The sequence below is a fragment of the Camponotus vicinus genome, unplaced genomic scaffold (assembly GCF_025532165.1).
Source record: "Camponotus vicinus isolate PSW18456_S1 unplaced genomic scaffold, iyCamVici1.0 SCAF_5, whole genome shotgun sequence".
NCBI lineage: Eukaryota > Metazoa > Arthropoda > Insecta > Hymenoptera > Formicidae > Camponotus > Camponotus vicinus.
Window position 1 is genome coordinate 13,188,366 of NW_028141977.1, and position 17,204 is coordinate 13,205,569.

General features: G+C 34.2%; 1 protein-coding gene and 1 long non-coding RNA gene across 2 annotated transcripts in view; one reads left to right on the plus strand and one right to left on the minus strand.

Moving 5' to 3' along the window:
• The window catches only part of Mthl1 (adhesion G-protein coupled receptor methuselah-like 1), a 131,055-nt gene extending 118,946 nt beyond the window's left edge, over positions 1–12,109 (minus strand). Inside the window, exons 1-3 of the mRNA XM_083100100.1 lie at positions 11,261–12,109; positions 10,350–10,622; positions 6,162–6,397 (exon numbers count right to left, since the gene is read on the minus strand). Of these exons, the coding sequence (XP_082956226.1) occupies positions 6,162–6,397; positions 10,350–10,622; positions 11,261–11,814 (1,063 nt within the window). The 5' untranslated portion in view covers positions 11,815–12,109. The remainder of the gene's footprint in view (positions 1–6,161; positions 6,398–10,349; positions 10,623–11,260) is intronic.
• Positions 8,105–9,527, plus strand: LOC145971964 (uncharacterized). Its single transcript, XR_014439010.1, has 4 exons — positions 8,105–8,414; positions 8,488–8,614; positions 8,738–8,812; positions 8,912–9,527. It is a non-coding gene; the product is annotated as an uncharacterized LOC145971964 (long non-coding RNA).
• Positions 12,110–17,204: the final 5,095 nt, after the last annotated feature.

Sequence of the window (17,204 nt, forward strand, 5' to 3'; positions counted from 1 at the left end):
ATTCCACTTTTTATATACATCGAGTAAATAGCGTGCTCCAAGTGGCTTTAGATTTCGCGAAATTCGTAAGGACGAGTAACGAAAAAACGAAAAACAAAAAAAAAATTCTCCGCTAAAACTCACCCGCGCAGTAAAGAGGTGAATGTACTGCGCTATCGATACAGACTACCCGCGCAAAAAGAGATTCCGGCTTGGCCGTTGCCATTAGCCGCATATGGATATCGGGGAACCAAAGCACGACTTGCCATATTGAAGCAGCGCGTGAGTGCACGATCGAACGTGTGCGTATGCATAAATACTCGCATGTGCGGAGAGCGCACGAGACAGAGAGCAACGCTCATTGACTTTTTACGAGCGATTCTCCCCCTATTTATAGTCGAGTACATTCGGCAAGAAAGTATATACGCTGACTCCTTATGTCATTCGTCATTTGTGAAGTTTCCTCCATAAGAAGATAAAAATTTATTCGTTGTAAAAATAAAATACAAAATAGCTGTTTATCTGATTAAATAAAGTGCTTAAAGCGTTTATAAAAAAAATGACAATTATTTTACACATTTATTCAGATGATAAGCGGCCCGATAGTTTTATCGTAAATAATATTAAAAGATTTTAACAACTGATATTATCGTTCATCCTTATGATGCGTTTCTGAATTAGGTGAAAGAGATATCTCTCTTTTTGCTTTAGATAAAGTAGGGCAAAGATTACGATAGTTCTAGATAGTCAGCGACGCTTCTCTCTCGGTATACAAAGTTTTTGAAGAAAGCGAAAGATTCATGTTCTACAACCGCATCTATGAATAAATATTAGTCTTACTCATCGATTGATAAAAGTAACCCATCTTTCGAATCTATCATTGAGTTAGAATTTTGCTTTTGAACGATGTGAGTCATCATCACATCCTAATTATAAAATTAGTTTTTCGAACTTTTGAATATATTTGCATCATTGGTCATGTTTAAGAAAAAATATAATCCGTTTATTTATAGACAGTGCATTGCTCTCGCGCATTTCTATACATACATTTTCCATAACAGTTAATAATTATAAAGAGTTCATTGTTAACGGCTAGTTTGTGCAGAAATTACAGTTACAATAGTTTCACAGTATGAGTTTTCCGGCAAGAATATATAGCAAAATAGCAACTTAAAATTTAATCATCTCCCGCTACTTACAATTAGAATATTAAAAAAATTTTCCAAGTTAAAATTTGAACACTTGCACAATCATAAACGTAGTATAAATAAATTTTATAGCCGTCTAGCGATGGGCTATTTGAGTTTAACTTTTAATTAATTCAATAACAATTAACAATAATAATTAATATAATGATTTATGCGAAAGAAAGAGAAAACTAAAAAAAATTATATTTATATCATTAAACAAGTATATTTTAATATAAATGTAATTTTTTCAGTCATTCCGTTTCTTTACTTAATAATCTTAATCTCAAGTTGAAAATAAGATTTTGAAAAATTTATAGAATGAAAAGTCTTAACTTTTCAGATATTTATTGTTTATTTGTTGTTTATTTGATTTATTGTTTATTTGATACACATAACATTCCTATTGGCTCATATTTCAGAACAAGTAAATATTTGTTTAGCTTGTTAAAATTAATGTCAGAATATCTGGATGCTGTATATCAAAAATTTTAAGATCCTGAGAGTGAAGAACGTATGTCCTAAGATATACTTTCAAGATCCCTAAACGCAAAAAAGTCCTCGTATATATCTAACAAGCATCTGGTAGATATAAATATATCTGATGAAAGATTGAAGGGATTCTTTAAATGAGGAAACGAGAACGCGCAACCATTTCGAGAACAAAACATTTCGTGACTTCGTGACGTGGAGATGAGCATTAGTTTTTTACTGTCATTAATCCCGAAGATAGCAACGGTTTCTTTCCTCTGGTCGGAAATTATAGATATAGCTTCTTCATGCAGCGAATAAAAAAACGCGGTAAGTAGATTTCTCCTCGAGTTATTCGATGAAATAAGAAATATGAGCATGTCAACAGATTGAAAAATGTAAATAAAAAATTTGGAAAATGCAACAGATTGATGGATTCTTAAATTACGCGCATCTTTAAATTACCAGACAAATAAGAAGAAATATTAGAAAAAATATTAGAAATATTAGAAAAATATTATATATATAAATTATACATAAATAAATAAATAAATAAATAAATAAATAAATAAATATATATATATATATATATATATATATATATATATATATATATATATATATAGGTGTGTATGTGTGTGAATTATTCAAATATTTCCTATATAAGACTTGGTAAAATGTGGGATTTGCCGTAATATTACTATGTGGTATTATTTCGCCTAAATGATTTTGCATGAATAGCAGATTTCTCAAAAGCAGAAATTTCCTGCCAATCAAGGCAAAATCCTCTTTCACGTTTCGTCTCTCAAATCAGCATATATCGTGGTATACAGCGCCTCGAAAAGGCAACGAGGCTTTGATTTACTTTCTCGTCCCTTATTCAAGACGACGTTACGGCAGCGCGTTTTCTCCTTAAATGGGCGCCTAACGTCTGAGCGACATTAGAGTTCTCGGTCAAAGCCAAAGTCACGGTGTGAGGGTCCCCATCCTTGATGTTTTCCAAGGAGATGTTGCACCGCGAGAAGGATCAGGGGAAAAAGAAGGCTCGAAATAGACGCTTCAGTTTTTTTTTGCGCACTATTCTCGCTTTGTAGATCATTGAAATAACGAGGGCAAAATCGATGATGCACGTAATACATGTGCATGTTGGATGTTAAACAACCGGACAGACACGATCGCAGATGGATTCAATTAGAAAGGACAAGCATACGATAGTATGTTCGTAATCGTCGAAGGTCGCATTCGCACGACTACTAACTATAAATACGTTTTATAAAATTATATTGCTCGATATCTCAACGAAAAATAAACTTCGTGAGATTTAATATCATAATATAGATTATTATATTAATTGAAATATTATTATTACGTAACGAGCAATCTGATCTTCGGACTTGTGTGTTACATACTGTAAATGCAAAACTGTATTATACGAAATTTCTGATGCAAATATATTCAAAATTTAATACAGAAGAAAGAGATGAGCTTTATAATATAATTTCAAGTGCGGCTTAACATATATAATAATCGAAATGCATAATGCACTTGAATTGCGAACGTTGATATAGAAATATAAATTATAAACGTTGTGTGCCATGAGAGCGGAATATAGAATATGTATTTATTTCTATGACAACGTCAAGATCGATCGGTACATTCGCATCATTTTATGATAGCATACAATTCTCCATCATTCTCGATAATTCAAATGCGATGTACTCAGCTTAATTCTTATGTGATATCGAATTATGCTCAATTATATTCAATCCTCTAATAAATAACGTAAATAACGTTATTATCAATTATAATTTATACGAGAGCATGCACGAAAATTTTGCACGAGGAAATTTTAATTTGATATGAATGATTTAATATTGTATACACACACATACACAATTAGAGATTATTTCGATATACATGGATAAAAAAAAAGAATGCAACTAAATGCGCGAAGCATTTTGCATTTATCGCATTTTTGCATCGCGGCAAATGCTACGAGCGTGAACTCCCACTGCGGAATTCAGCATGCTTCAAAATTGCATTGCGGTGCATTCCACGTTTCGTTCGATATTTTCCTGTCGATCGAAGGCCGTACGAGCGATGCATGAACGCATCGGCGAACGGTTTCTTTCACGCGCTTCCCGCGAAACAATAAGCGCGGGGAGGAACTTTGTTTCGCAATAAAAAGAATCTAGTTACCGTTATACTTCCCGCCGCGTACGGCACGCTGGAATTCCTATCTTTTGCTACGCAACGTAACTTCGCATCGTAACACTGCTACATCCGTCACCGTAATGGGATACGCATAATACGTGCGCATAATATCTGCGAATTCAGGCTGCAAGAACACGCAAGGACACGAGGAGGAGAACACGATTCTCCGTAATGTCGTAACGTAACAGTAAAAACGTTATTTTGTCGATTCAATCGATTCCGACGAGCGGAAATAGTTTCATTCCAACAGCAAGAAATGCAATTGTGGCGAATCATCGATCGGGAGAACGTCCATATCGACAACTCGATAAATTTAATTTTACGTTTTATGAAACAATTTTTGTACGTTACGTAGAATTGTTGCGATGTAATCGGTTTTTTGTTCGCAACATGTGTAATGAAAATCCCACGAAATTCTGATAATGTCGATTATTCGATCGTGCGTATAAAATGTCGAATTTTCAACATTAAAAGAATCCATTAATGGTCGTGGAAATTAAAAAGTTAATATAATTATATATATCGAAAATAGAAAACTCTTTCATGAGAAAACGAAATATGCTACGTGAGGCAACGCTGTTTGAATGAAGAAAAAGTTGTTAAATAGAGAGAGAGAGAGATTGTGGGTCAGCAACTCTCTGCCACGTTCCACTTTCTCCTTTCTTCGGATTTCATAGACCCAAGGTCCATGAACCCGGTAACTGGTTAATCATGACTATTATCTCAAATTGTAAACGCTTCTATTTCGATTCGAAGCGATCATAAGTTTATTCCGAATATGAAATTGCACCGGATATAAAGTGAGACGATAATTGTTCTATTTAAAATATAAATATAATTGATTTTCTCATATTTAAATTGACTATTTTGTTCTAAAGTTCTTGGATTCTTATAAAATTTTATTTAGAAAACATTTAAAAAATATCATCGTTCTTGAAACTTGAAAGTGTCCACGTGTGAGTCACGCGAGTGACAGTAATCTTCGACCTACGGTCAATTTGTTAGAACAAATGGTTAAACGCGAATCGCGATAGGAAAAACATCCCGGTGAAATCCGTGTAATCGATTCTTTATGCAAATGAGAGCCGCTGCGCGCCATTACAACGCGGAGAAACCGGACTCACACGGATGTACGCACTAATCGATTCTCGCGATCGGAACGAACCGAGAGAAGCGGAGCTTTGCGAGGGATTACTACGATTATCCGAATAATTACCTCCGGAGTTTCGGGGACGGGCCGGCAAATAAAGCCGGCCCCGATCGTCGGTCGAATTCGTATTCCATCTGTGCATTCAGTTACGCCAGCTACATTGATGCGTATAATCGACATCGCGTTCCCTTCTCTCGCAAGCTCGAAAGCTCTTACGTCGAACGATAGAACAGTAAATTCACCGGAACAACAAAAGGCGAGATCGTGCAAGTTATTGCAATAAAAAAAGTAGATATTGCTTTTTGCGCTCGTCAATTTTCCGGGATCATTGAAATCATTGCTCTCTTCGTTTTAATATGTCTCTCGTTCATCGCGAAGATTCGATTAGTTTTTAATCTCGTTTAATTCGAATTGCGTCGCTGCCGATTTGTACCGATGGATGTAAATAAAAGAAACAAATTAATCGATCATTACGGTCCGATAAACAATAAACTGCTCGTTTTTTCCGTTTACACGGCTATTAAATGTATTTATTGTGAAGAATTCCAACAACGTTTCTCATCTTATATTCTAAAAGATCACGAATTGCTTTGTGGCAGATTAGATGGAATTGAAACGCAGTGTGTTAAAATAAAAATAGAATTTAATTTAGTAATTTAGTAATTCTGATGAGAGTTCAACAGCGCAATTTAATAATTCTGATGAGCTTAGCAGTGCAATTTAGTAATTTTGATGAGTTTAGAATTTTATAGAATAATAACACTTTTGTGTGTGTGTATGTGTGTTCACGGAAATGACTTACGTTTATTTATAACAATACGAATCACTTTTAAAAACGTAAATAACATAAAATACAAAGTTTAAAAACTCAAAACGTTTTTCTCTTAAACTAGATCAGAAATTTCAAGTATTAATTTTGCATATATTTTTTTATCCGGAAATTACACATAAAAAACTACAGAATAAGTCTGCATGATTAATGCAATCTTATTCTGTAGAAAGAAAAGGTATGCAAAATATTTACTTCTGTTCACATTTTCTATGGCGTTTTTGTGACATTAAAACTAAAATTACTGTAATTATATCGCTTGAAGCGATTTTAGAGAAGTAAGAGAAACGATGATGAAAAAATTAACAAGGCAGTAATAATAAAAACTCACCAAGCGCCTTGCAGCTTGCACCATGAAGGGAATCCCCAGCGAGTTGAATGATAGCCATGAGAATATCGCCCATCATCAGGCAGGCGACATGATGAGTCTGGCAGCGCCAGTGCAAGACGTGATGAGAGGCAGGTAACAGCCAACCTGCCGCCAGGGTGGCGGCCAGGAAGACGGCGCTAATAATGAAGCCCACAGGATATAGGGTGAATCTGATGTCCGTCGTACGCACTGCAGGTCTGAAAAATTCGAACACGCAAGGACGTTATTTTTTAGGCGTATCTTATGATACTGATACTGGCCGTTATCTAAGTCTATTCAAGAAGAGAATACATTAATTAATTTAAAAGGTAACAATCTTAAAAAAAGGTACAATCGTAATCTAAATCTTTCTTTAAAAGATACTTCTTTCAAGTATAAAAATTGTGTAAAAGACATTTTAATCTTTAAACATTTTTTATATATTTAAAAATATTTGTTGATTATTGTATTCTACATTACTATGACATTTCAGATATGTATATAAATCGGTAAAACACATGGTTTTCTCTGTCTTGAGATATGTATATAATATCCTCCCTATTTAATTTAAATTTTGGATATTTATTTGTAAAGGTCCGATAATGCGATATTATTATATCATAGCATATACATAGATATTATTATATCATTGCATATACATAGATGCATATAGATTAATATACATATTAAATAACGGAAAATTATTTAATCAGAATCACTATGATATTGCTTTATTATGTGTTCATGTATTAATGGAAAGCCCAAATAAACACAATTGAGATTTATGTAATAATTAGAGACAATCTCCAAACCCAAATACAACATGTAATTTATTAATAAATTTCGCAATAATAATAATTAACAACAATTATAATAGTAATAACAATTAATGGCGTTAATTTACGCAAAAATAACAGCTTTTATTGTTGTATAAAAAATGTACACATATTTTCAAGAAAATGTTTTTTCCCGTAAATTATACTTTTCTAGTTTATATTGCAAGTAATTTTTTTTATACATACAGCAGCACACGCGGAAAGAAAGGTTATCATACATTATTTAAAACTCGGCATACTGTCGATATTTCTCGCTATCCGCAGGCAAAAAGCCACGGAAGAAAAAGACAAATTATGGCGCTATTAGTTATTTTTCGCGCTGGGCGGATTAATTAAATTCGGGCAGTTTTATCGGCGTCACATCGGCAATTGTCCGATTGGCTCACTGCCAGCGGTCGGCAGTGAGCCAGATATTCGATTGGTCCTATATAATGGAAATAATACCGCGTTATCGATGATCGTTACGTCCGTTTTTAATTAAGATTCCTGAAAGATTCAGATGAAACAATTTTTCACCGCGACTAACGATCTCTCGATATAATTGCATTTAGGACAAATTTCCGTTTTTAAAATCGTTTACGGTGGTTTCGACATGCACCAATATGCGTGTGTTATATTAATATATCAGATGAAAAAAATCACAAAGCTAGTATCTCTAAAATTTCCATAAACTTCACTCAGTTGTGCTTATAGTAATTTCCATAAAACAAAGATTTACGTGCAATAAAAGTTATCTCAATAAATTTTGAAAAATACATGTATCTCTTTCTCGTAAAATAGGTATATCTTGTTTACGGTAATTTATGTATTGCAGGAATAAAATATTTATGTACAGTAATATATTTATATAAATATATTTTTTAAAAGAAATAATAGGAAAAATAAGCATTATTCATGATTTATCGCGAAATTTATTTAATTACTTCGCGTTTCAGATGTAAGTGACACACGCTTTTGTTCATACATCGTTAGAGATTGATTGAATTCAATTTTAAGAAAAGTCACAATAACTCACTATTACTATACATGAATGCAAAAAACCGATAGCATCCGGTCGTGTTTTGTTCCATTGATTGGCGTTCGGTGGAGCTGTGCGTTGGCGAGTAAATTTTTCACGGGAAATGGAATGTCAACGATCGGCTGGCCCGTATTTGTGTCCGTACAAACGTAAATATGTAGAATGCGAACGAAATACAGGCGTAGGTACGCAACTTTCTACAAAATTGGTTCTGCACAGACGCGTTAATCGCATTTCCAATGTTACTTTGTACACCTACCGGCGATTAAACTTTTGCAAACTGCCGTATATTCTCCCAGCAATTTCGCAAACGCCACGTCGACATGGATCGAGACTTTGAATCCGGGAAATAAACACGAGAGTGCATTTGTATATTTTACGGTAACGATACGTTCGCTCTATATTATTGTATTATATTATATACGCGAAATTACATGACATTGTCTCTGTCCAGAGCGAATGGAAACTCTCGAATCTCTCACTATCAACGACGCCCGTCAATCACGGCTCATCCTTAATCTTAATGAAATGTCTCGGTAAATGAGATCTTCTAACCCTATCTTACGTCATACGTCATATAGGTATCGTAAACGTTTGAACCTGACGTAAATCACGTCATGCAACGTGGAATATTTGTATATTGCTAATTTGTGTGTGATATTTATATAAAGATGTATAATTTCACGTTTCACTTTTTTGCTAAGAATTTTAGAAAGCATCTTAAAAAAAAGTTCTATCGAAAAATATTACGACTCAAATCGATTGATTGAAATAAAAAAGTGATTATCAATTTCTTTTTCTTGATATAATGAAAATATATTAGCACTCTTATATCTGATCAAATCACTTTTTCAATTACATCGAAATTCTAAAAACAGAACGTTAGCTTTATACAAGTATGACGAGGCCCTTACATAACATCATCTGAGCACAAGTATTTTTATTGCTCATCATTCTGATGCGCGGAAACGGAGTATGGAGTTGTGAGAACGTTTTCATGGAATCTTGGATGACGTGGGACCGAGCACACGTGACCTAGAAATGCTTCGAAAGGATTAAGAGGAGAAGTGAAAGTGTGTATGGAAGCCGACTTTTTCTCGACATATCGTCGGGAATGACGTAGAAACCCCGCCGTTTATCCCTAGCGCAATCACCTATCGAACGCGCAATTAAGCCGTGCGATAAATTCAGATCGGAGCAGGCGATACTTAGCAGGGCAAAAAGTCGAATCGTGCTTGGAGATTTAAAGCGAGCCGAATGACTTGACCGTCGATCACGCGACTCGACTTTATTCTTCGCGGGAGATGAGATGAATGAATGATGATCGAACCAACAAGAACAACAGAGGGTTGATTTTGCATAATTGAGGGATCGATTATCGATTTCCTGCTATTTACGTTTGATATCGCGTTATCAATTATGTAGAACAGCACGCCTTTGGAATATATTGTTGTAGCACAACATGAAAAACAATATTAGTAGTAGTAATTGAAAAGTGTGAAAAAGATTTATTATAGTTTATTATATAGGATTTGCTTTTTCAGATCTGTTAAGAAATAAAGGAATATTATTTTTTATATTATTACTTGCTCTTTTTTCTTACTATCCTTTTATATTATTACCTTTTATATTATTTATATCTTTTTTTTAATTAATTATACAAAAAGAATTACTATAATTAATATAAACACATATAATTACATTAATTAATATAAACACATATAAAATCAATATGATTAGGGTTACCAAATCCAAACATCTAAATTACCAGACATTTCGTCTTTGGAACAAACTCTAATCGGACAGAAATAGTAAACATAAAACTACATTATTTATATATAAATACAAAATTTGATAAGAAACTCTCTCTCTTTCTCTCTCTTTCTTCTTTCTCTCTCACCTCTCTCCTACATTATTATTTTTAAGACAATTTTAGAAATGTCCAGTGTCCGGTTTGACTTGTCAACCGGACACCGGACAAGACTCCTAAAAACCTGACAGTCCAAACGGGACGGTTGGCAACCCTCATGATACACACGCGGTAAAAAATAATGAAACCATTACCGAAAAAATAAAATCTACTAAGATAAAGGATCTTTCAATTATTTAAAATTTTTATATGCGTCCGTTTGAAGACTAAAAAGTTTTAAAAGCAAGCTTACAGTTTATCATGCACATCGTGATTATTTCAACGAAGGTTTGGTTATCTTTATTTGTAGATCACGTTGCAACATCCGGAGGAACAAAAGGTCCAACAAGAACGAACGTATCACGACGCGCGCGCGTGCACGACATTCTTAATCTTAATGTACCAACCTTTGTGGTGCATGTTCCGGACAGGCAAACACCTTGGCTATCTGGTTTAGTTCCTTGATTCTTTCAACACAAAACTGACCGGTAGGTAAAATGACGCCGTTTATTTCCAGACCGCCATCGGGCTGCAATACGGCATCCTTCGTCTCTCCTAGGATCGTGAAGTTATCGGATTTCGGGCAGGTAGGAAATCCCGCCACGATCTCGACAACAGAGGACGCGTTCGGCAGGAGGGGCGGTGCATCTGCAGTCTCTTTTAAATGAACGCAGGTATTTCTGCAAAATACAAAAGGCTTCTCGTGAGAATTCTAAACTCTCAGTGTTAAAAAAATGAAAGGATATAGAAATGAATGAATAAAAAATAATTGAACATATATTCTAAACAATCATATATTATAATTAACTATTTTCTGTATAATATACTATTTTCTAAATAGTAGATTAATTTCTAAATAGTAGATTAATTAAATATAATTTCAAAAGATGTAGATTTTTAAACAAAATAAAATCAAATAAAACCAAAAACGTTTTGCAAACGTTCAAGATCAAGCACGTATTTCTTGTAAGAGACCCGGTAAATAAACAAGTTACTACAAAATAGTTAAGTCGAAGACTCGCTATCTGCGTAATCTATCTTATTTGTAGGCATATTATAATCTTATTGCAACCTTAATATCTTGTATTGCAGCGATATTACAATCTTATTACACGATCGTGATACTACGTATTTGCTCCAAGGAACTTGTTTATGTATTCGAAAAACATCCCGCTAACCTCAAAGTCAATTTCAAACGACCTTGGTAACAGAATCTTCGCAGATTTGTGTCTTACTTACCTAACCTAAGTTAATCCTGATATATTCGTTTTTATTTGACATCGTCTGTCAACAAAGTGACGAAACTAACGAGACTCACCCGTGTTCGTGGAAAGTGGCATTCTCGCCGCAGCATCGTCGCACTCGCGGTCTCATCGTCGCGGCGGCATGATTGCTCGTCGATTTCCTCTGCACGCACACAAGCAGCGCGTTCGAATCGGCGCAATACTGGCCGATGGGAAATTTGTTGCTGTCGCCGATCTCGAGTACCATATTCCCGTCGTCGAGCAGGATGAACGGGTTGGCTTTCCGGTAGGGCACGTGGATCAGCTCCGAACGATCATCGCATTCCGGTCTTTGGCCGTCGACGACGTGCCACTCGTCGGGCGGATTCTCGACGAAAATCTGTCGCGTCGGCGAGTAAATCAACGGCTTCCACTCGTTCGACGTTCGCTCGCAGCGCGGTAATCCGTTGTCATCCGATCCTCGCAATTCCTCGCCCGCTTGACAGCACTTGAGCATCGTCATCTGCGACTTGGTCAGGTCGTTGGGTTCTGACGTGACAGCGGCCGCGATCGTCACGACGAACGCGACGCAACGAAAGAACGCTCTCATGATTTCGGGAGTCTGCGAGCCTCGCGATTTAACTCGCATTCGTCGCACCTTTTCGAGAGACACTTGACACGTTCAGTCAGTCGATCCACTTTAATCACGGGGGAAGATTCCAAATTCGCCGCGTGAGTCACGCCGGACAAACAAGTGTTTCTGCAAACAATCTCGCACTCGATATACACACGTAATCGTTATATCATCTCGCGACGCGAACTAAAGTGATCGAGGCAGTCGAAATTCGGAGAGAATTTAGCCGTACAAGAAAGAAAAGTGTTGTGCCCGTCGGACGCTCGGTGGACGTGACCTCTCCGTTCGGAGGCTGCGGCGTTACTGAAGTTGTCCGACCACGCGGCACCGGTGGCAGCGTGACTCGGATGCGCGCGCAGCTGCGCGCCACGCTCCCCACTCTTGCACGACCTTATTCAACCACTGCGCGCTTCCTTCTTTATTCTACGGCGAACTTTGGCGCGTTGTACCAACGAGAGGATGAATTTGCGACCACGTGCCTTCATCCCACTATCGCGTCGAAACTGCCACGGTTACGTGCGTAATGTTATCTTGTTTATAGCGATGAATTGTACTACTGATTTATAACAAATGACGGATTGGAGACTCGATGCGATATTAATCTCTTCATTCATTTTAAAATTTCCTTAAAATTTTAGAGAAGAAATCATATTCGTATATGATATCTCGATTTTGATAAAAAAAATTAGATTTTCCTATTGCTAATTATATTTTCTGTTATAAAGAATACTCGTAGTGTATTAAATATTTTGAAAATGTGTGTATATTTATTTTCACTGTCTTAGAAATATAATAATATAATAGCAATAACAAATTCAAAGACAAATGTAAAGAATTCAAATATTTTAGATACAAAGTTTGATCAAAATGTAAATAATAACAATACATAATATATGTTTAAAACAGATCACATAAATAAACCGTAAATTAAAATATGAAGGCATTATTTTTGGAAATGCTTTTAAATATTTCTAAAGTTTTACAACAAGTAATTTACATTTTTTATAATTTATTTATTTTTTCTAATATTCGCTTTCGCGCTCCAATAATTTTATTACAAATGTGAATAAACGCGCAAATATTCTTTATGATATATCCAAAAAATCAGAAGAAATCTTTACAATCTACATAGAAATTTTTCGCTATGAATATCGAGAAAATAACGGAAAATTTATTAAGAAAGTCAGAGAGAAAGAGAGAGAGAGACAGAGAGAGAATTGATGCGATCTGAAATATGCTGCATGACTAAGCGTAGATCCTGTAAGATATTTCTGAGAAGCATCTCTCTGGGTAGGAAATCTGGGAGAAAATATACAGCCATATTTTCGTTTGCATGCGTTGGTATCTTGACAGGACAAACGTCATTCCATGCAACGGACGATCCGATATCGAGATGTTCTTTCGTTCAGATTGCGTATTCGTGATGAAACGTCCTGGATGGGTTCATCTAGCGATACAACCTGTTTCTTCGGAATGAACAGAAGGTCGAACAGAAAACTTCTTAGCAAGATTAGCGATGATAATGATACGGAATCAATGTAAGATCAACTCTATAAAATACGCGCGTAAGATACAAGAGAGTGATATAACATCTTCTCGTGTGTGAGAAGTGTATCGTTTATGTATCTATTTATACCCATTAGATGAGAAATAAATATGATGTAGGCGCGAATAAAAATTCTTGCATTATTTTCTAAAGAATTAACGTATAGACAGAATATTATGTTTTACGTATATAAAAGTGTAAAATTGTGATATTGTAATAAAATTGTAACATTATAACAAAATTGTATTATAAAACGTTCTTAAAATAATATCCTTTCGCCAATATTTTCTCGCAAAGTCGTAGTTCAATTTTTCTCACAAGAGCTGACAAAACGGTTCAAGTCGACTGGAAATGCTTTAAAAAGTTTCGCGCGAACAACTTTGGCGAGACGCCGGTAATTAAACTTTTTCGCCATCTCGCGACAGCGAAAATTGGAAATTTGTGTCCTTGCTACAGCGATCTACCAGCGTTTGCAAAATTTTATCAATTAAAATATCGTTAATGTCCCTATCGTTTAATTGAAGCGCTCGTTAAAAAGCGGATTGCTCAGATGAGCTTTTTTTCGTTCTAATAGTTTGGTATTTCCGTCGAGATCTAAGAATAGAACAAATCTAATATCGGTTTTTATTGCAATTAGAGCATATTTAAAATTGCAGCGCTATTAAATGGCATATTTTGATTAGAAATGGAATATCTGATTTTAATAATAATAACAACAACAACAATAATAATAATAATAATAAGTATATAATAAAAAAACAATGTAATAAAAACATCTCGTATATGATTAAAATATAATAAATAATCGTTTTAAATTTATTATTTGATTTTTCAAAACTATTTAAAGATATATTATTTACTAATTCTATACGATCAATTCTTTTTCGTTAAAATTTGTTGAAAAGAAGACTTTGTTAGAACTGAATTAAAATTGGATATTTTAAAATTGATATTTGAGAGCATAATAAAGAATCAATACATGCATAGAAAATGATTTATTAATTAAAACTTTTATAGGCAAATATTATAAAATTTATTGAAATATTAGAAAATTTATTGAAATATAATATGAGAGAGAGAAAAAAACTGGAAAAAAATATTTTTTGCCTCTCAGGTTTTATGAGTGTTGTATTAAAATTTTATTAAAATGTAAAAAATTTTAATAGAGAGAGGACCGGCTTTTTCGACATAAAACATTTTGCAGCTCTAGAATTATGATACCATATTCTATTAAACCAATGTTTCATTATGTATTACCGAATCAAAGATTACAGATCATCAAATTTAAAGGTAGGAAATGTAAATGTTTCCATAACGGAAAATATATCGGGTCATTTTGCAAAATTTCATAGCAACGTACGGGGATGTGCAGAGGTTAATAGAATGGCACGAAATTTAAGTGTCGGGAGTACGGGGGGGGGGGGAACGTAGTAGCACGGCATCACGTAAATCACGGTGATTGTCGGTGTTTCTGTATGCGTGTTCCGTGCGTGAGTTATAGCAGCGCCCGCGCGCGCTCGGATGCGTGAGCGTGCGTTCGTTAATAGGTTTGCACGTGCGTGTCCCTAAACGTAATACCGATTTTATCTATCCCCTTGTCTACGCAGACCGGTCAGCCGGCCGGCGAGCGAGGAGGGTAGAGTTAGGTGGCGGCAGCCAGACAGTTCGATACAGGTTGCTCGGTTGCGATTCCGGAAGCCGAAACTGCGAAATCGTCCGGCCGATTGATCACCAATCGTTAAAAGCAATCGGGTAAAACGTCGCGCGTATCTGTAAAATAAAGTGTTATCGATGATGTTGCGCCGCGCGCTTCCGCTACCGCGTTACGGAAGATAATCGAATCCGAGTAATTTCGCTTCGCTAATGAGGGGCTGCGATGTAACTCCGACGCGGTAAAATACTGCGGCGCGTGCTGTAAACAACGCGATACGATAATATCCTGCGGAGGATATTTTATCCCGTGGTTATCTTTTCGCGGAGTAATTGAATATTAACGTTATCGCGACATTGTCCACGATGCCCAGATTATAAAATGTAATGAAACGCGATGTATATTCCATATAGTCAGTTACATGTGACATGCATGAGATAATATCTATTTAATACTTATATATACCGTACCATATAATTCGATTTTCCTCGATATAATTGTGTATTAATTTACATATGTATTTTGATGCGAAATATTTTATTGATAACTATGCTCATGAAATTTATCTCCTAAATGTACAGAGCATGTATCTCGCGCAGTTAAGCTGTAATTTTAAAATTAAAACAAAATAAAATGCGCATTTATTATTTATATTGAATGGAATTAATAATAATTTTTTTTATATTGATATCAATATTGATACATCTATATTGATTCTTTTATAATCATTTTACATATAAAAAATTTAAAACAAGATTTGCAAAAAATAAAAAATTTATAAAATACAATTGTACAAATTATTGTAAAATACAATAACAGATATATAAAATTTTTAAATTATATATATACATTTTGTGGATTTTAACGTAACATTTTTGCAAATTGACTTTTAGGTTGGTTAACAAAATATGTAAAAAAAATCATAAAGTTCTATTAAAATTTATTTGAACTGTACACAAGAATGCAAGAAAATTGTTGATATTATATGAAATATAATGTAAAATTTATCAATTTCTTATATATAATTTTTTTATTTCGAATCATTTCAAGACTGCAATCAAATTTGCTTCGGTTAAATTTTGCATTTTTGATAAAAAATATTTCACGCTAATTATAAAGTTTAGTAAATACGCATTACATTTTTTATTAAAAATATTAGAGCGTTGCATTATCGTGTAATTTGACATTACATTTTAGCTCATCGCGAGATTTGAATATGATCGTTTTATAAAATTTTGTATCTATATTTTCAGCTATTTATTTGCTGTACGGATTAAAATATAATGCTGACACAGATTTGACAGATCATGTATCTTTACTAGAATATAAATATGTCTTTACGAAAACGAGCTATATTATAAAGTATCTTACTAGCTGTAGATTTTTTTCATTAGGAATATGTGGCAAATGAAGAAAGGATATCATATCCCCGCCAAACTCATTATTGCAATCCAATTGCACACAAATTGTTTCAGCTCCTCTTCTGTCATCTATGAGATAATAATGTAAATCTTTTTGTACAAATAATGTTATTTGATTTTATTAGAAACAAAGTTTTTAAAATCTTTTATTCCAGGCATTTTCAAACATCACTGAACATTTATCATTATTATTGTATGATATAGAGATTACAACAGCTTCAAACAGTGTCGAATGACTTTTTAATATATTCTAAATTGAGAATTTGATGTTTTTTGTATTTCAAAAAGTTGATCGATGATGAATATACTGCCATTTTTATTGTAATAACTCATATCTACGGTTCTAAACCAATTTGAATTAAATTGCTCTGTACGAATAAATCTTTTATACATAAGTCATAAGTCTGCATTTTGTCATTGATGATTTAAAGCGGGTAAATCATATTATAGAATCATAATTAAAAGTTATCAAAAGATAATGTGATTAACCATTATTATAAAGTTGAATTATATGTATCACTACATACGAAGAAGTGTTTGGATCCAATGATTTTTTATCTGAAGATTTTAAAGAAACAATTTTTAATTAAACGTTTGCATTCACATAACTACTGCATCCTGATTGTCGCTGATAAGTGATGAGTACCTCTTTCAATCAAACCTGAAATAAGACTTGATAAGAATTTATGTTATGTTGTTATTAAAATTATAAGGTCTTTGATTACAGTTACAGAATGTACATATTATATGCTTGAAGGATAGAAACATTAGGTAGACACATTGAGAG